Source organism: Genypterus blacodes, unplaced genomic scaffold (genome assembly GCF_046128005.1).
Source record: "Genypterus blacodes isolate CSIRO-AG114 ecotype Tasmania unplaced genomic scaffold, CSIRO-AGI_Gbla_v1 ptg000232l_1, whole genome shotgun sequence".
Classification (NCBI taxonomy): Eukaryota; Metazoa; Chordata; class Actinopteri; order Ophidiiformes; family Ophidiidae; genus Genypterus; species Genypterus blacodes.
This window is the reverse complement of record NW_027467030.1, coordinates 397,226-417,500: the sequence shown is the minus strand read 5'-3', so window position 1 is coordinate 417,500 and position 20,275 is coordinate 397,226. Positions and strand designations below refer to the sequence as shown.

The following is a 20,275-nucleotide window of genomic DNA, read 5'->3' as shown; positions in this document are numbered from 1 at the left end:
GCAGATCATTACAACTTGAATTACAGTATGTTCCTTTGTTGCGGTGTTCCCAAAGAAGTGGGATTCTTATTATAACTTAATCATCTCCAGTTTATTACTTTAGTACTTTGTTGAAGATCTCGTCAATTTCATTTCAACTTCTGACAATGTTTTCCTATGACAGCAGAGAGAGTAGCAGATCATTCCTGTGTGCACATAACTGCTGTAGCTCATGTCTGCTTACCGAGGCAGCATTCAGTACATTTATTTGTGAACCCTGTGGCCCATCTGATGTGGTTGCTCTTGTCATTGTGACTTTAAAGACAGAGCAGGAAAGGTCAATAGTCCTGACCTTGTTGAGATGCATCCGGGTCACGGTGCTCACTGTGGAGTCTGCATGCAGCCGCAGCATCAGTGTGTAGTCTGTGTATAATAAGGGTGTGAGTCAGAGGTAAGACATCGACCGGACCCACGTCACTGCTCGCCTGCTGTAATGCTGAGCTATGGTGGAAAACAAATTAGAAACCCCATTTCTGTCTCCAAAATTTGAAACATGCAACAAAAACAAATCTAGACTTTCGTATGATGAGAGCTGAGATGTTTGAGTGATTTGTGATTCAGTCTTCTCCCGTTGCCTCTCCTCCTCTCAATGCTCCCTACGGTCTCATTACTGCCATAAAGAACGAGGAGCCATTTAGATTTAACATCTATCATCTATCTGCTCAGTGGACACAGGCTCCTTATCAGCACTTCCTTCCAACTGGGTTGCGTTGCTTGTATCTACTGCTATCTCATGGAAATTACCGGTACTGCAGTCTCATCAAGCACTCCCTCTCCCTCCCCCTTTGTCCTGTCTCTCTCTCTCTCTCTCTCTCTCTCTCTCTCTCTCTCTCTCTCTCTCTCTCTCTCAGGTCTGTCCATGGCAGTGCGTCATGAATGTTTGTATTCAGGTCTCTCTGGATTTAATGGTGCTCTCAGTTGTATGGCTGTTGGAGGACTCTTCTTCACCTTCAACTGGAGAACTCATATCTTTGCAGTGGCCGGTGGTGAATCTTGAACACACACACATACACACACGATTGGTCGAATTTTCATGGCCAGGCTCCAGCAACTGACTTATACCCTGTACCACTGTACCAAGATGTCATTCTTTGGGTCCCTCCCTCCGTTTAAACTCTATAGTTTAGTGGCTGTAACTCAAGATTCTGACCTCTCTCACACACAAATACACACAGACGGACGGCTCAGTCTGTGCCACCTGTGTGTTTTCCACTTCTGTCTCTGTACTGAAACCGATTATGTATTGAGGATATATTCAACTTAACATATTTACTTCTGTCCACAGCCTTCGTCTCATCATATGTTGATATCGCTCTGAACAATCTTCTGGGAACTGTAAGTACACACAGAAACATACACACCAACACTGAGCCATAAACCATAAGTTTCAATAAATAAAAGTTCTCTGCTCCCCTCCTCTCCCTATGTTTCATCATGTTGGGCTTGGGCTGTTGTGATTGGTCAACAAAATGGCCTCTAACTATACTGCAATGTGATACTACTTTGGTCTCGTATGGTTGTGGGGTGTTTTTGGAGAGCCAATGGAAAAGGATTATGAAACTGTGTGTGTGAGAATTGGAAGAAGATAAATGACTGCAGCACCTAAAAGAATCTGCAAACGTAATTATCGGCCCGCTAGCACTATTAATCAAATCTTACATTTGTGTCTTCAGTTTTAATCAGTCATTTCTGTCAGGTCATCTCTGGTGAGTCATGTGATATTTTTTAACAAACACACATACGGATCATGCATATTCATTGTGTACAACCCTCACCCTGCTTTTCCCTCTTAGATTGGTCTCCCAGCATGCAGTTGGGCAGCCACCCTGACAACCACATTAATGCTGCTGATGACCAGCCAGAGTTTAGCAGCATACCGCATCCCTATTGGCCAAGTCATGGCCCCTGAACGCAACCTGTACTGCCGCAACCAATGGGAAGCTGGCAACACTTCAGAAAGGGAAAGTACTGATGTGTAGTACACACACACACACACACAAACATTAGAATTACAATGTTGATGAGTTGGAGCATATACATTCATACAATGTATAAATAATCCATCAGTATCATACAGCAAGATAGTGGCTGTACTGTGAATTGTAGATTCCATTATAAACTCCTGATGGTGCACAACACTCTGTTCGTCATTTTGTCCACAAGGTGGCAGTGTGGATTCATACATGCCCATGAAAGAAATCAGAAATCTCCAGTTTCTGTTCAAATGTTAGTAATGTGTCGGTGTTATCTTCCCGCAGACTCTCCTAGCACCCGTGTGTGTGTCCCACCGCCACACATGGGGAAACAACACTTACAGCCGAGGTTAAGGGAAAGAAAACTCATTTTAATAGGCATGAAAACACAAGTCAAAAAGGACAGTTTCACTGTTTTCAATATAAACACAGGTTGAATTAAACAGTAAATTCATTTTTAACCCCTTCAATACCCTGCATAGACATACTAAATAGCACTCCACTAGAACATATTGTAAAAACACATTAACCTGGATTGCAAGCAGACGGTGGGACACATAGAGACGACACATGATTGCTTTCTGAAGTAGAAAGCCAGGACTTGTGTTTAACAAATGTTTCAGATACTTTTATTACTTTATTAGAGTTCTTCATGATTTATTTCTCTTCCAAAATCTGTCCACCCTTGATCATCCTGAAATCATGATTTATCTTTTTTTCATATTGCCTGTTTATTTTTTGATGCAGCTTCCCCATCATCACCACACACACACACTCACACACACTTGTCATTATCCCTTTTTTTATACAGCTGTGACAGCATTTCCTTTGTTGCAGCACAATGTTGTTCTTTACATCATGCATTTCTGAGTGCTTCTTACTTCTACATTATTTTAAATTCTTGGACTAGATCCTCCTAATCCTAATAATGACTACACTATAGATAGACTAACAGTGATGTATTAAAATAAAAGGATGTTTACAAAAGTGCCTTTTAGTCTATGATTGGTCAAGCAGTGATACATCAGAAAGTGTAAATATAAATACGTTTACGTAGAGTTGTTGTTTTTTATGAAGCTGTGTTACAAAAAAGAACATTCATTTATGCATTCTACTCATTTTAAATTGATGTTCTGATTGTGAGTGCTGTTGTGCTTTTTTTACGTGTGTGTGTGTGTGTAGCTGTACGAATGCTTGTACTCTTGTGTTCATCATGGTTCAGAGTAAAGGCAGGAGGACATACAATATCTGTCTCAGTTGGCATACATTGGCCCACACCTGTATCCATACACTCACACACACACACATTCACACCACATACAGTGCACACACACACACATACATACAAACAGGCAATGATAATTCTGTAAATCTCTGTTAAAAATGTTCAAAGTGGGATAGCTGTATTTATCCTACATACACCAGGGTTACCTTCGGAGTGTGAGAGTGTGTGTATGCATGTGTGTATGCTTATGTATCTCATGTGTAGTCATGATTGTTTGCATCACAACAATCTAAGGATTGTGTTGGTTTTGTTTTTTAAGCTTATGAATTTTAGCGTACATGCAATCATGTTGGTGACATCGTGGAACATTTCATTCTTCCTTAAAGCTTTCCCACGGAACAAAAGACCAATAAAACATTCCGATCTTTTCTTTGTGTGTCAACATGAGAATACATTTAAACCTACTTAATGACTATGTGTCCTTCATCATGCAGGTAAACATCTTTTAAATCATCTAAACTAAGCCAGTGTAAACAGTGACATACCAATTTCATGCCTGGGTCTTAGTCTGGTTTCAGTCGACTCTCTGTAAGCAACATGAGAGGAACTGGAAAGGAATGGGAGCAGAGCAACCAGCAGAGCGACAGGCTGGATTCCAACCAGAGATATTGCAGTCACGTGACATTTACCCAAATGTGCAACAGTCCAAACAATTCAGTCTGTGTATCAAATGATCCTCAAATATTTCTAAACACGCATGAATGGTCACCAAATGATGCTTTATTCATTTACTTCCTGCTGCCTGACACTAATGAGAGTTTAATGCTTTTGTTTCAGCAGAACTTGAAGTAGGACGCCACATCATCAAACACAAACCGTGCCTGTGCCTCATACATTTTGTGAGTATTCAACCATTTCATCTGGGAGATGATGCTTTACTTCCAAGCCGTCTTTTATGTTGGGACAAAGAAAGAAATACAGAAAGAAAGAAATGTACATGATGATGCTAAACTGATGAAATGAGGGAGAAACTCTATCTGCTGCTGTTATCTGAAGCTCTGCTCCCCAGTCAACATATTTTGATGCTGACGCTTGAAATTTAACTCAATTGTGTAATCCTGTACCCAGCCTACAATCCAAAAGTGATCACATAGCTGTGATGATGTTTCATGTCAACACTTATTTTATATTTTCAGATGGCCCAGAACTCTCTAGGTTGATCCTCTCCATTACTGCTGCACAGACTCAACACAATCCAGGATTGTGCCTTCAAGGGTTTTCTCTCACGGGAAAATACCGATCCTGCTTCAAAGCTTAGCTATGGCTAAGACCGAATGAGTGTGTGTATCTGCTTTACATGTGTGCAAGTGTCTTGACATGCTGTTTATGTGTATGTGTACACTATCAAGGCTGCAATTGGTTTGTGTAAGTTTGTGTTTCTGTGTTCAGAGGAGCCGCCCCAGCACCACTCCCTCTCTGTTCCTAGCTTCTCCTCTCAGGATCTCCAGGAATCCCAGTTTGGTCAAGAACTCCAGCCTCTGACGGTCTGTAGGTTGCACCTCACAGAACACACCCTGAGAACCTACACACACACGTATGTACATATGGAAAATCATAATTCAAGAAATTTTGATAAACCTGTGTCATATTGTACAATATACAGTATCTTAATTTTGTCACACACACACACACACACACACACAGACACACACACACACACACACACACACACACACACACACACACACACACCTCCTTACCATTAGACTTGAGTGCAGTGAGGAGAGAGGTGAGCAGAGTGCGACTCACACTGATATCCACCAGTTCAGGCAGGGCGTCCAATCGCAGCTGAGAGGGGAAGTGGTAGAGCAGTGAGTCTGGGTATTCCCCCTGATCCTCCTCCATCAGCTGCAGCAAGTCCTACACACAGGAGAGCACACACACAAAAGGACATTTTACTGTGGGATGCAGCAGCCACATGCAGATGATGTAATGTTTAACATCTAAAGTAGGATTTCAGAATAAAAGCATTGAGGATGGATAAAGAGCTTGTACATTAGCTACTCTGTGTACATGTCTCAGGAAATGGCAGAACTGTAAAAATAAAATCTCCCTCTCCACACTGGCAGTTACCCAGCATGCACTGTGACGCACAAAGTGAGCAGCAGGAGCAGTCACTTCCGCCACAGATGTCCAGGTCCGACCTGCTCCCTGTGCCTCATCTCTGCTTCTGCTTCTCTCTGAGATCCCAGAGCCGGCCCACTGAGAGCAACAACACTCTATGTATACAGTGTTGTTCTGATTGGACGCATTTGATTCAGATTACCAGTTGTAGTTTTAACGTATATGTTAACACAATATTGATTTAGCACCGTTAAGGCAATAAATCAGTGTGCAATGCATTTCCACACCCCAGAGACTCTCACAGGCTTTGATTCATTATATTGATTCAGTTCATGTCTCTTGCGTGTGCGTGTGTGTGTGTGTGCGGGTGCGTAAGTGAGTTGCTTTGTTACATGGACGTGCCAACCACTTTCATCCACCACAGAAGGATCCAGATTTTGTTACTGCAGGTCTAGACATAATTTTACCTGTGTTTGGTTGTGAAACATCTTCTTGCCTTGGGGTGTGTCTGCACATGTGCCTGTGCCTGTGCCTGTGCGTGTGTGTGTGTGTTCTCTTCACATTACACGGACCAATCATTTCCTCTCAGTGGGAATTTCCACTCCAAATTACAAGACCTGTGCCCATAGCAGCATGGCTAGAGTTTCTACCTAAAAGGAAAGTTTGACTTTGCTCTTCATCTCCACACACTCACCTGTGCATTGGGGTGTGTGTTGCCTCCTTTGGTTGGGTACTTGTCCCTCATTGCAGGCAGCCAGCTGGCCTGGCATCGCTTGGCAAAGGAGCGAACATCCAAGATACCCAACACACACCCACACACACCCAGCTCATCCTCCAGAATGAAGGTGTACTCGGGGGTTAAAGCCAAGCACGGACCAAGACATCTAGAGACGACAAGGAGGCATCCACATTTTATGAATACACATTATGAATAATAAAAATAGTTTGTATAAAATAACCATCTGCTCTTTCCCTCTCATTCAGTCAAACACACACACACCTGTCTCCTACGATGTCTGGGTGAGCCACGCTGCTCTCCTGGCCTCCCTGAGTTCTCACGTGAAGCTGCCGCACCATCCGATACAACTCCAGCTGAAAAGACACACACCAAAAGCAGGTAGCGTCATGACAATAATGTGTGTGTAAACATGCCTGACGAGTATGTCGTACCTTGTCCTTGCTGTGGTAGGGCCTGATGTTGTAGAGACGTGAGGTAGGGAAGAGAGGAGGAGGGTGAGTGAAGAGTTCACTGCTGTTGCCTACAGGGAGAAGCATCTACACACACACACACACACACAAACACAGACGCAGCCTTTCAGATGCTAGGCAATGTCTCCTTCTTTGGAAACATTATGACTTAAACTATGTTAGACTCAGCAAAACAATTGGAAATTTACCTAACAAACATGTTGAATTACAGCGTTTCACATAACACACACACACAAAGTACCTGCACCTCCCCCGACACGCCCCCTTTGAACACCCATGGCTCCGACTCCACTCCCAGCACATCCGCCCCTGTGGTCTTCCCACACCCTGCAATAGAAAACAGCAATCTGTCAGCCTTGTGACTTGATCATTCCAGGTAAGTAATCAGTGAAATGATCATGAATGATGATACGATGAATGATTGCCTTTACAGTGCTTGGCTCCCGTCACAGTGCAGCAGAGGCCACTGACAGCTGGAGAGTTATTAGCATCAGAGACGGTGTGCTCAAAGGTCGGTGTGCTTAAAGGCCTACTCACAGTGAAAGCAGTTCCTCCAGGAGGCCAGGGTGGAGCTGTCACTCAACACACGTCCATCTGAGCCAGAGAAACGTTTGGAGAAGTGGGGGGGAATATAAGAACTGGTATATAAACATGATGACACATTGTTTTGGTTGATGTATAGAATTATACGGTACATGGCGAGCTATAAGTCTAAAGTTTAAAGTCTCTGTCCTCACCCAGCCAGCATATGAAAGCTTTGGCCGCCAGTGCAGTGTTCCTCAGATCCCACACATAAGGGTAAAGGTCATACAGTATGGCCCTGTTGGCTCCGCCCACCACACTGCAGTGGAGCTGTGCTATGTCCTCGCACAGAGACAGGAACCTGGACGCCCGGCCACGCCACTCATCAACCTGTGGACACACATATGTAAACAAGGTCAGCGAGACACTATTCACGACATGTGTCATGTATGTTTGGCCTGTGCCTTAAAGTTACATGATGAGAGACACCGACACACTAAATGAGTTTATACTCACACAGAATACACACCCACCTTCAGAGGCAAGGTCTTCTTGCTGTTGGCACTGACCATGTGGCAGTTGCTTTTCAGCCAGGTCAGGTCCTGCAGCAGCTTCTCGGCCGACGTGCCGTGTTCATGAGGCAGATAGTAAAGACCAACCAGCAGCCGCACCTGGGACTCGCTCAGCAGGCCCTTTCCACCGCTCAGTCCCTGCCCCTGGGCCTTCTGACCCCGTCCTCCCCCTGAAGGGGCGCCAGGCCTGCATACTGGAGCTTGGTGGTTGGGTCGATTGGGTGGATTTGGCTTCTCAACCTCTTGTCCCTTCCTCTCCCCCTTGACGTTAGTGGGTGAGGTGGGTGGCGAGCTGGGGTTAAGGGGGAAGACGGGAAGGGGTTTGGCCATTGCAGACGATCCTCTGAAAGGCGGAGGGCAGTCGGATCTGTCAGGGGTTTTGCAGCGAGATGTGGGGCCAGAGGCACGCTGCTCTGTCTGTTTACTCTGCCGGCCTGTAATGAGGGTGATGATGATGAAGTAATTGTGCTGCAAATTGTATTTAATATGAAGTATGTTACAAAAATGGCATCATTGGAATTAATGTAAGTTTTGCAAAGGTCATAAAAGCTGAAGGATATGAAACATCTCAGCACATGCAGCACAGGAAACTAAATGCACAGGTGGGCAGACAGACAACAGCACCTGGCTGTAGTGGTTGGTTGAGTTCATCCATCCAGTCGTGTAGTGCATCTGACAGCGCTCTGTCAGGGCAGTACTCAGGCTCCTCATCTGCACCAAACACAACAACATTGTGACATCAACTCTAGCTTCTTTATTATTGAAGTCCAGTCGCTCATACCGTTCCCTCCTTCCCCTCCCTTTCATCCTTTCTCTACCTGTATACTCTTCTTTTATACTGGCACACACACATTTGCCATGCAAATTACATAACAGGAAAATGTAAATATTATGGCAGATCTGTAGACTAGAGTTGAAACGGTTTCTGGGTTGCCGGATGAGGATCTTTGTCAAGTATGCAGTTTGTTTCTTACGACACAATATCAGCCCAAAATGATCCCCAGTGGGTGGAATTGGGTTGGTTGCTAGGCAACACTGGGTAATTAAACATTGTCCCGGGGTTGGCAAAGCCATTATAGCTAATGAACTCAGGTTATCTCCTTTCTTTCTTCTCCTTCCTCCTTCACTACCCTCACCTTTCCTCTCTTCGTGTCCAGATCTGTACCAGCTTCCCAGCGTATGCAGGGGGATGTAGTTGGCTTCAAACTCGCAGTTGGGGTTGAGCAGCAGGCCTCTCAGGTGGTTCCTGATCTGTGGCTCCCGGCCCTTGAAGGGTCCGAGGAAGAGACGTCTGGAGTCGTAGTCGTTGGCGTGCAGGTTGTCCCAGATCAGCGGAGAACGCTGAAGGACCGACTCCACCTCAATCAAGCAGTCTGCAGACAGTTTCCTAGAGATGACTTTACTGCCTGGGTAGAGGAAAGGGAAATGCTGAGTGGCAGTCCAAAGGTTTGAGAAGGTCTGTTACATTTAACAACTAATATATCAGACAAATCGGCTTATCAAAGAAATCAAGGCGATGTGGTGCGAGTGTGAGAACAGGAGCGATGCACTTTCTGCACAGTATGTGTCATGAAAGGCTGTGTCTTAATGCTGACTATATAAAAGGGAAGAATACACACTGCACCCACACTATTGTCCAAACTCAACATGTCACCGTACCATCTAGCTGTCTAGCTCAGAAAACATGGAGAAAAACAATAACATAAAAGAAATGATCCAACAGAAAGGTAGGAGATAATTACGTGCGTGATTCTACCGTGATCCATATGCGTGTGGGTGGATGTGCATGTAAATCATTGCTCGTCTGCGGGGGAGGTTCCATGTGGACTCATTTACATGTTTGCCTGTCTGTGTGTGTGTGTGTGTTTTGCACTTGGCCTAGACCGAAACAGCATGAGCATCATGAGCATGTTTTACTCCTGCCCACTTTATATTGTCTACCCAGATGGTGTTCACCTGTCTCACAATGTCTCACCTGTCCATATCACTGTTATGTCTGGCAGCAGGTCCTCCCCAATCGTCTGCAGGTAAGGAGACTTGGATACACTGGGAGAGCACAGAGAACCACAATACTCTACATGAGAGAGAGAAGGAGAGAGAAAGAGAAAGAACAGGTTTTCAACGATGCTTGTCACATTTTATTAAGTCCGGTATCCCGTTAGCCTTCCATGTCAGGTGACGTGTGTGTGTGTGTGTTACTGGCAGTTTTCCTACCTGTTGGGCAGAAGAGGAAGACAGGCGGTTCCCCCAAGAACCGATAGATCTCATTAGTTATGGTGACCTGAGCATGGGCGAACGAGGAGAAGGCCTCGCTGTCAGCCTGGCACATGGAGTGATCGATGTCATCAAACAGAATGGCAAATGCCTGACAACCCAGATCTGTCACCTACAGATGGAGGAGAGAAAGCGTTGATCGTGTCCATGCAAGAAGTTCAACCTAACTAACTAACCAATAACAGGACTGACTCTTTCATTTTGCGTCACACACCTGTCTCAACTTGCGTTTGAGCAGCGTCAGGTCGCAGGAGGAGGAGAAGACGATGTCCTGACCAGGAGAGAGGGCGTAAACAAACCGCAGACCTCTAGAATGAGCATCCACTATGAGAGTACGTAACTGAGCTGGAGAGGAGAGCAGAGCAGAGGCACTTTATAAATATAACATACACATTATAACATAGTATTGAGTAAGTACTAAGGACTTTATGATGAAGCCATTCTGATCAGACAAATAAACAAATGATCAATAGTGAAGGAGAGATCAGCACTTGTTTGTTTATCTCTGGGAGTTCAGACACTATCTTCCTAAGAATTTTTTTTCAAAATGATGTAATTGATAAAATAACAATGGTGAAGTTGTGCAGAACTCTTAACAATTGAACTAAGAAGGTAGACACATTGTTTTTGGCACAGTTCCTTGATCATTATGTACAAGTTTCTTCTGCAGGTTCACTCGGATGGAGCGATGGACGGACGGACTAACAGGCGGGCGGATGGACCGATGGATGGACGGGATGTTCTTACCCTCTTCCTCGGGAGAGTAGACCTCCCTCCACAACAGTCGGTGCTTCAGGTCATCTTTAGGACCATACAGGTAAGTGTTCAACCCCCAATGCTGCATCCTGGCATGGAGGACGGAAAACAGAAGTAGACCTCTAGTTACTATTTTGTATTTGTTTATCCTATCCTATCCTCTATTTTTCTCAGACCGATACTATCATTTGTCAGGTAGGAAAACACCCAAGGATGAAACGATGACAGAGAAAGACATTGGGGACAAAAGAGGAAAGAGAGAGATAAATAATAAGCAACAAGAAAATAGATCCAGTGTATTGATTGTAGGGCTCCATGGCTGCCTCGGTTACAGGAAATGACCTCCTGAATTATAAATAGAGCACAGTAGTAGGAGCAAAACAATAACTGTATGAGCACGCACGCACACACACACACACACACACACACACACAGCAGTGCACTCTCTTTCTCTGGAAATGGACCAACTCTTTTCTTTCTAGTCTTTTGTAGGTGGACTATGTTCTCACTCTTTCTCTGCTTTGTTTCCTGGACAGATGGTATGTAAGTCGCCTCCACAGAGTCGCCTCCACAAAGCTCAAAGCTGCCCACAACCTCAAACACACACACACACACACACGCACACACACACACACACACACAACTCCACAGTGCTCTGTTCAGCTGGCAACACAGTGTGTGTATACTGCACACTGCACACTTAAGTCTAAAAATAAAGCTGGAGCCCGCACACTGAACTACTCCCACACTGACAAAGTTTACTAAATCCATTCTTATATTATGTGTGGCAGTGTGGAACGGTGATTTCAGGCCGTATCACTCCTCCTCACTTCAGAGCAGTGGAAAGCAGGGAACAATGGGAACTATATTTCCCTGGGGATGCAGACGGTTGGCGCTCGTGTCTGTTGAGGTACAGAATTGTGTCAAAGCAGCCAGCAAAGATGACTCCTCCACCCCCATCCAATATGTAGGAGAGCTACAGTTTGTCATCAAAGACTAAGTGGCTCCCTCCCAACTATAAAGTATGCCTACGAGATGTTTTGCGAACAATTGCATGACGACAAATAAATACGTTAAACATCCACAGGTAAAGGTGTGGAGCTAAAGTCAGGAATGCGTTTTGGGAAGTGAGGATCTGTTTTAGTGAATTCTGCAGCTCTGTCATCATGGACGACACTGCAGGATGATTCGCACTGAGAGAGCTTGTGAGCCTTTGTGAGATGAAGCTGTTAATGAAAACTGTTGTGTCATAATCAATAAAAGGCTGCTTTGTTTAGACAAGATTTAAATAGACTCACGACTCCGCTGCCTCCATATTGGATTACTGCTTCGTGCATCACACAGAGCCTCAGAGTTTGACTAAGTGAATCTGGAACGCTGATTGCATTTGATCTGATATGTTGTTTTTCCGAAGAGTTTAGTTTTGGTTTAACGATCCTCCTCACTTATATCTCCTTCGTGTCTAAGGAGTGAATGAGGCACCGAGCACTCCATTCACACTAATATTTAATACTATCCAACTAGTCCAGTGCTGTGTCAATGCCCAACCTTCCATTGTAAAGACAGAACATTGTCCATTCTCAAGAAATGTAAACACACTGATTTCAATGTACGAAATTCAAGCCAGATTTCATGAAATCTGAACAAATCTGAGTGCCATTTGGTCAGCAAAACATTTAAAAGCGGCATACTTTCTCCTCCTGCTGAGTTTTTGGGGGGGTTCAGGTGAAAACACTGCGATTGAAAGTATTTCCATTCAATTTCTGTTTTGTATGCTGATGTGTCGTGCCTGCCTATTTATAATCTAAGCAGAAACAACATGGATCATATATATTCTCTCTATCCTGCTCTTTTCCTCCTCCTTTTTCTCCGCCTGAGTGCTGAGGATGAGCCAGAGACACAGAAAGACTCCAAGGCATGTGTCTCTGGCTTCTCTGCAATTAAAATCAAGGTGTGCATATGGCTGCAGCCCAGAGGTGACACTAATTATATTAAGACTTATATTCGGTATGATCATGACACTTTTACTTGTAACCTTGATTCAACGATCATGTCAGGTTTATTACAATGTGCATGTGTCTATTATTGTGACTTACCATTGGAAGAGAACTTTCCTCTGATCCATAGTCCAAGGCCTCCCATAGAAGCCTGCAATAGATACACAATGTCAACAAGGCCATGCAGTGGGGAAAGAGTTAACCTCACCTCACACTGCATCTGCATCTGTTTACCACCAACCACAATTTATAGAACTGTAAAAATATTCATATCTGGTCTTTCCTTTATCAGATTCTGGATAATATTGGCTGATATTACAGCTATATAAGGAAACTGAAAATGATATACACCTTTAGCTATTCAGTTTAATATCCCTACTCGCTCACATTTACCCATTTCCTTCCAAGCAGAGCCATACATCATCTCTGCAGTCCCCATCACATTTACTATTTTTAGAAATGAGAGCATCTCTAGTACCCCTCTCCCTCCTTTGTGTTTTCTCAATAAGTCTGCACCGTGTGGTGTGTGTGTGTGTGTGTGTGTGTGTGTGTGTGTGTGTGTGTGTGTGTGTGTGTGTGTGTGTGTGTGTACTGGGCATGGGGGACAGAACTGCGTCAGTGAGAGTGAGCAAGTGTGTGTGTACGTACATCTGTAAGCGAATGTAGCTGTGTGTGTGTGCGTGCATGTGCAGTATCCTTGTAAGTGGGTCACAGAGAGAAGTAAACTGGATCCAGTGGTGATACACACCATTTTTTGCATGCCCCCAGGAAGTGTGTATGACTGTGTAGTGTATTTTCAAGAGTATCTACTGTATTGTGTGTGTGCGTGTGTGCGTGTGTGCAGAATGCTTCCCACTAAGCCAGACCCAATTACCCACTCTGTTGGATCCCACCACATGGGGCAGGGAAAGGCACAGGTCTGAAAACCTCTATCAATGAGTAATAAGGTATGTGTGTGTATGTGTGTCTGTGTGTGTGTGTGTGAGGGGAGGGGGGGTGCGAGGGCTGGCTGATGTGTCATATTTTCCTAATCACGCATCAAAAACATCCCACAGGGCTCTGACTTCACAGCCTTTTGTGACAAACACGACCAACATCTTCTCCTGTCTATCCTTCTGTCCACATTGTGATTGGTGGCCACAGCTGTAAACATGAAAGCTGTTTTCTTATTGCAGTGTAGTGACAGATGAAGATAAAGCTGTTAAGAAAGTGACCAGAAGTTGTTTTATAAGTACAGTACAGAAAAATAAGCAGTCCATCACTGAAGGACATTTAGATTATAGTGTGAGGACATTATTAGATTGGAATATTGTACACATTTATATCTTCGTTTTGTTTTCTCATGTATTTCTGTTTCAATTCACATTTACAAATATTTAATTATATCTTTCCCACAACTACTACTGCTACTACTCCTCCTGCTGCTATGACTCCTGCCTGCCCTTTAGTGTTCTGAATGTAATTGTCCTCTATGCTTTGCCACTTTCATAGCTTTCATAACTGCTGTGGCACCTTTAATAACATCAACACTCTTGTTATTGTGGTTATCCTGCTCTTCATCATCACTGCCATCATCAGTATCCATTCACCTTATCCCCAAATCACTTCAGACATAACCATAGCCATGTTCAACATCATCATCATCATCATCATCATCATCATCATCATCACCTCAAAGACAATATTCACACTGAAGCCTTCATCAATTGCCTTCACCTCATTGTCAACACCAAAATTAAATTCATCACAGCGTGCTTCCCTGCTCACCATCCAGAGTCAGAGCATCTTCATCATCACCATCGTCATCGTCACCATTACTATCCACAATTCTGATACAAATTTCCATCCTTAGACCGCAGTGTCAAACAGTACTTAAGCCTTTTCACTGTCTGCTCTTTGACCATTTCTTCATGCTTGACTGATCACCACCACAACATCCCATAAACACCATAACAACCTACCTACGTCCTTCCCCCCAGCCCCTCTTTTATCTCTTATATATCTTTAGGTGTCAAAAGGAGATGATCAGTTGTAATCACAAATGTAGGTCAAGCGACGGTCTGCTCAAAATCATCTGCACGTCTCCCCAAGGAAACAATCACATGATCTGACAGGAGAACAGCCGAGTCTTACCTTCCACCACCCCACAAAGGAACTCTTTCTTCTCCTCCATCCTCTCCTCCTCCGCCGCCGCCGCTTCCCTGCAGCAGGCTCCGGACAAACAAGGGAAGAAAGGCTGCTCCCCCGTTTAACAGCTCAAACACCGGCGGTATTTTTCATGCTTCTACTCGATCTGCCTCCACCTCCTCCTCCTCCACCTCGTCTCCTTTCTACATCACTGGGACTCACGTGCTGCCTTCACGTGTTCGTGGAAAGTTCAAAATTACGATATTGACGCTGCATTTACGCGCTGTACGAGCAAATAACAACAACACCGGCAGAAACATCCAGGACATCTATGACACATGGCTACTGTAGTTATAATTAACACATTTCAGTGCAATTTGTAACCTCAAGATCTGTGCCTAGTCGTGCATTTATAATCCATTGAGAATCGTAAACGCATGGCACGTAAAGGTTACCTAAAGCGTAAATAAAAACATACTTTACGACCTCACTCATTAAGCCATCTAAGATCAGCCTCCTGTCGTAAACATCAATGACCTATTTCTTGTTTTTACTTTCTACATGTCTTTTCTTTTCTTTCTAAACATATATTAGGTTTGATCCGGGGGCCTTGAAAGCAGCATCTGCCTTCCGTGCCAGCTTTTATCTGCACACGCGCAGTGGGACAACCAGCACCCAGGTGTTTTACTCTTTTATTGTGATGCTACATTTATCCACATATTCACACGCACGTTATCCACACACATGCAAGAAATACTCGTACTTTTTTGAGTTTGTGTATCATGAAATATAAGTCTAATCCTCAAACTTACTTATTTCAACAAATTTGCTCACGTTTTAAAAGTGAGGTGTTCCAGGGCTCTTATACTCACGTGCGTTACCGTGTAAAAGTGTTTTTACTCTAAAGAGACAATTATAAACTTGACATTTTATCATTTGTATCAATAATCCGCCTCTACTTTCTGTGTTAGATTGAATGAGCTCCCACTGACAGTGTGGGTAGAAGAGGCACCGCAACCATGGTAACCCCACAACACAGTCTAAAGGTTAGAGGAACCCACAAAATTACTAAATATAATATGACAAAGGCACCAAAGGCACACAATGTCTACCTCGGGCTCAGCGTTACGCAATGCTTAGACATTTTGCTTCAAAACTGCAATTCTACTTTAAACCACAAGAGGGCAATAAGGCATACGTAGCTGAATACATTTTTGTCCATGTCTGATATATCTTATTGTACTCAATACTTCTTTATTTCAAGGTACGAAAAATGGAAGTGTATCATTTCTTAAAGTCGACACTCACATCAGCTGGTCCACAGGCCAGACTTTCTGCAGGGAGAATGATACAGATCTGACCAGGGACTCCTGTGTTCACTTCTAATCCATATGAGGTGACATTCTTTAAATGAAATGTAGCTAGTTAAAACTGATTGAACTGACTGTCCCCTTATTGTTCTCCTATTGTAGTTCCTGTGAATGCAGAGGGGTTCATTTCTATAGGACAGAGTGAGAAGAATATCAATCTGCAGTGGACTAAAGGGGGAAAAATTGCCCTGATGTACAATAGACTTCACTGAGCCTGACTGGGAGTCTGTGACGTGACGAGGGAGTGGTGAGAGGAGGAGTTTGACTTCATAACCACAGGGCCACAGGTTGTGGATTCGCTGCCTGAGAAGTTCAGATTTCTGGTTGGTAATAAGGTAAGACTAAGGCTAAATGATAATAGGATACGGTTTAGTTACCACATCAAATCCTTGGCATATCTGTTTTTGAGGCGTTTCATTCTGTGCCGGTTGAATGCACTGATGACAGGGCTAACTCTTCAAACCCTTTATCTTCTTAACTAGTGTGTTGGAGAATGAATAACAGTCATTTGTTAAATTTCCCAGGTTAGAGTGTGATATTACAGAGCATACTGCAATGTGTAAAGAGTCTGAATAATGAGAACATGCAGCTGCACTTTGGACCCTGGGCTGCTTTGAATGCTTTAAAGCAACTGATAAGCAAGTTCAGAGTGTGAGTACAACGTACAACAGTAAATTGTACTTGTAAAGGTTTGTAAAGCAATTAATAGAATACTTTCTTTGACCAACCATTCCTAAACTTAAGAATGCTGCAGCTCAATTTGAAATCTACAAATCTTCTGCCGCCCAACCAAAACTTTTATCACAACTCTTATCAACAAAGAAATGAAAAAGTTTGATTTATGACCACCTGTAGCATCTTCCCGGCCCACCAGGGGGCCGCAACCCACATGTTGGGCAACACTGATTTTTTTTCCCCAATGTATTTACTTTGATTCTTTTGTAGGGTTTTTGCAATCATGGCTTCCCAAAGCATCGGCCTGTCAGAGGTGCAATTCCACTGCTGCATCTGTCTGGACGTTTTCTCCGAGCCTGTCTCCATCCCCTGCGGTCACAGCTTCTGCTCCGCCTGCATCACAGCACACTGGGACAGCAGCCTCGTCATCAGATGTCCTAAATGCATGAGTGTCTTTGAGGGTCAACCAGAACTTTGTGAAAACTCTTTTGCCAGGGAAATGGCAGAGCAGATCAGAGCGAGAAGGCAAAATAGTACAACATCAACAGCAGGGACACCCAGAAGCACGTGTGATGTTTCTAATGGGAAGACAGTGAAAGCCCTGAAGTCATGTCTACGTACAGGACAAGGACAAGGACAGTCCCATACTGTCCATGTAAAGAGAGAGAGTCAGAAGAAGGTAATGGCTTAAACCCCCAAAAACATCACTGTGGTTTTAAAATTGTTGTTAGTGTGCTGATTGTAAAGGCTCGTATGCCTTCTCCAATCACATGTAAACTTAAGTAAGATTCCTCTTTTAATGTTCAGTCTCAGATGGAAAGGATAGGGGCAGAGATTCAGCAGATGATCCGGGACAGACTCAAGAAGGTAGAGGAGATCAAAAACTCTGTGGCGCTCAGCAAGGTCAGTTATATATCAAAGAAAATCTCAATTCTGGGCCAAAGTGATGATGCTGGATGGATGTGTGTGTGTGTATATGGCAACAAGAACAAACAATATACTATTATTGTGAAATTGCCATTAGTCGTTCAGTATTTCATGCTTTTGATGCCACTGCCTGACATCATCAGGAGAATTCACAGAGGGACATAGATGAAAGTATGGAGTGTTTCTCCTCTTTGCTCCAATCCATGGAGAGAGGCCAGACTGAGCTCATTGAGACGATCCAGAGGAAGCAGAGAGCAGCAGAGCAGAGGGCAGAAAGGCTCATCACAGGTCTGGAGAAGGAAATCTCTGAGCTGGAGAGGAGAAGAAGTGAAACGGAGCAGCTTCCTCACCTACAGGTCAGCAGTCCTGGAGTAGAATACAAACACTGAGAAATAGAACGGGGTTTGCTTTCCCCTTGTACTCTTTTTCACTTCTCATCTCATTTCATTGTCTTTTCCAGAGATTTCCATCTATGAGTTCTCCATCCACGCCTGCATGCTCTGAGATTGTTGTCCATTCAGATACATGCTTGGGGACAATAAGGAGGGCTCTGGCCGACATCCAAATTAAGCTACAATCAGTTTTGGAAAAACTTGCCATTCAAGGTCTGCTTCTCAAGATTCCTCATCAATTCATATAAGACAAAAAGTGAAATCTCCATTTGTGTTTCATCTTGCTCATGCAGTGTATTCATATTCCTTTGCAGAGCATGAGACGATGCAGCAGTTTGCAGGTACAGTTCTACAGCAAAATAACATCAGTTGTCCTATATTTTAAGTTAATCAAAATACACTCAACATATAATTTAGTTCAAAGTTGAAGTCCCTTTTCATCAAGTGTGTCTTATTTTGATTGATTTTCGGTCAGCTGACGTTTATCTGGACCCCGAGACAGCCAACCCTTGGCTGGCTCTGTCAGAGGATAGGAGAGGAGTCTGGGACGGAGATGTTAAACAGGACCTGCTGGAACTACCACAGCGCTTTGACACTGCACCGTGCGTTCTTGCCACCAGGGTTAGTAAAAGTGTTTTGTATTTATCTCTCACTCTTTGAGATGAACCGTCAGAGTGATGTCAAGCTGTCCTACTACACAGGGCTTCACCACGGGGAGGCACTACTGGGAAGTTGATGTGGGGGACAAGACGGCGTGGGACTTGGGTGTGGCTCGAGAGTCAGTGAACAGAAAGGGTGTGGTCACTCTGAGTCCTGAGGATGGTTACTGGACGATTTGTTTGAGGAAAGGAGTGGAGTACCGGGCCTGTGCAGGACAGGCGGAGCTCCTGTGTCTGTCTCAGAGGCTGCAGATTGTCGGTGTGTTTATGGATTACGAGGATGGGACAGTGTCTTTCTATGATGCTGAGGCCAAGACACATATCTACTCCTTTACTAAGTTTCCATTCACTGAGCCGCTGTTTCCTTTTTTTAACCCTGATATGAGCGAGAGCGGCGTCAACACATCACCACTCATCATCTGCCCCGTGAGTGGATTTTGGTAGAGTCAAGCTTTTGATGTTCTTTCATGTGCACCCAGGAATCTGCTCTGTCTGTGCATCCACAAAAACATGTTTAATTATAAAATCATTTGAACCTGAGCCTTGACATTTGTGCCTTCAATTATTTTGCAGGAATAAATGTCCATTTTAAATAAACATATATGTAACTTTGGAGTGAAGCTCTTCATGCATTACACAACACACTCACTTCCCAGCCATCTCTAAAAAGCTTTAACAACATGAGGATATTTTCACACACAGTAGGATTGCTTGGTTTTATTTAAAGAGGCAGAATTCTCTTCATGACTATTGAATGCTTCCTCCACAACAATAACTAACCTCCCCTCCCCATATGTCTCTTAAACCTTCCTTGTTTTCCTCTCCTCCCCTCCTTCCCTTCACACATGCTCCTTTAAGAAGTAGCACCTTGTGCACAGATCTGAGATCTGCCTCACTACTTTTTGTGTGTGTGTGCTCAAACTGCCCACTCATTACAGTGAACCACAAATCTGACCTCAGACCACAGCTTACAGCCTGACAGCAGCTTATCTGATAAGCTCAGAGATACGATTAGCCATGTGACAGATGGAGCATTGAGACACACTGCAGGTTTGGGTTATGGGAGGAGGTGATACAGTCACAGGAATGCCAGTGAAGTGTCACACTAGAACTAAAACAGTGTGGAGATAAAAGGAAGGATACAGAAGGAGAGGGAGAAAAACTGATATTAAAGTCCAGTGAGGAGACAGACTGGCAGAAGATTGGACACCAGGCTAAAACACAACACTGCAAAGCTCTGGATGGGAAAATTCTCTGACATGGGTAAGTTGAATATTGTTTGGCTCTTTTTCAGTGATGTGTGTGTTATTCAATGGCTGTGGGAGGGAATTTCACATCGTTAAGACTGTGAATTATGTTTATTGACAGTTATAAGCTGAAACTGAGATGACACTGTGATTGTCTGAGTGTGAGTGGAGCACAATGTCACCAGTG

At 43.9% G+C, this 20,275-nt stretch overlaps 3 protein-coding genes across 3 annotated transcripts in view; 2 read left to right on the top strand and 1 right to left on the bottom strand.

Annotated features, from left to right (window-relative positions):
* Positions 1-3,266, top strand: part of LOC143016432 (urea transporter 1) — a 10,039-nt gene extending 6,773 nt beyond the window's left edge. The window contains exons 6-8 of the mRNA XM_076170766.1: positions 891-1,025; positions 1,325-1,374; positions 1,833-3,266. Coding sequence (XP_076026881.1) covers positions 891-1,025; positions 1,325-1,374; positions 1,833-2,018 — 371 coding nt within the window. The 3' untranslated portion in view covers positions 2,019-3,266. The remainder of the gene's footprint in view (positions 1-890; positions 1,026-1,324; positions 1,375-1,832) is intronic.
* A 56-nt stretch (positions 3,267-3,322) lies between these two features.
* On the bottom strand, positions 3,323-14,983 carry LOC143016431 (protein O-GlcNAcase). The gene is made up of 17 exons (XM_076170765.1): positions 14,825-14,983; positions 12,791-12,842; positions 10,686-10,783; positions 10,153-10,283; positions 9,879-10,050; positions 9,640-9,738; positions 8,801-9,070; positions 8,289-8,375; positions 7,626-8,098; positions 7,308-7,482; positions 7,108-7,164; positions 6,812-6,897; positions 6,532-6,636; positions 6,362-6,453; positions 6,056-6,245; positions 4,998-5,157; positions 3,323-4,819 (listed from the first exon to the last, which is right to left on the bottom strand). Exons 1-17 carry the CDS (start codon positions 14,862-14,864, stop codon positions 4,683-4,685), a joined length of 2,424 nt encoding a protein of 807 aa, XP_076026880.1. The 5' UTR covers positions 14,865-14,983; the 3' UTR covers positions 3,323-4,682.
* A 1,454-nt stretch (positions 14,984-16,437) lies between these two features.
* LOC143016452 (zinc finger protein RFP-like) lies at positions 16,438-19,396 on the top strand. Its single transcript, XM_076170816.1, has 8 exons — positions 16,438-16,523; positions 17,134-17,542; positions 17,671-17,766; positions 17,934-18,146; positions 18,251-18,395; positions 18,497-18,523; positions 18,658-18,803; positions 18,884-19,396. Exons 2-8 carry the CDS (start codon positions 17,147-17,149, stop codon positions 19,283-19,285), a joined length of 1,425 nt encoding a protein of 474 aa, XP_076026931.1. The 5' UTR covers positions 16,438-16,523; positions 17,134-17,146; the 3' UTR covers positions 19,286-19,396.
* Positions 19,397-20,275: the final 879 nt, after the last annotated feature.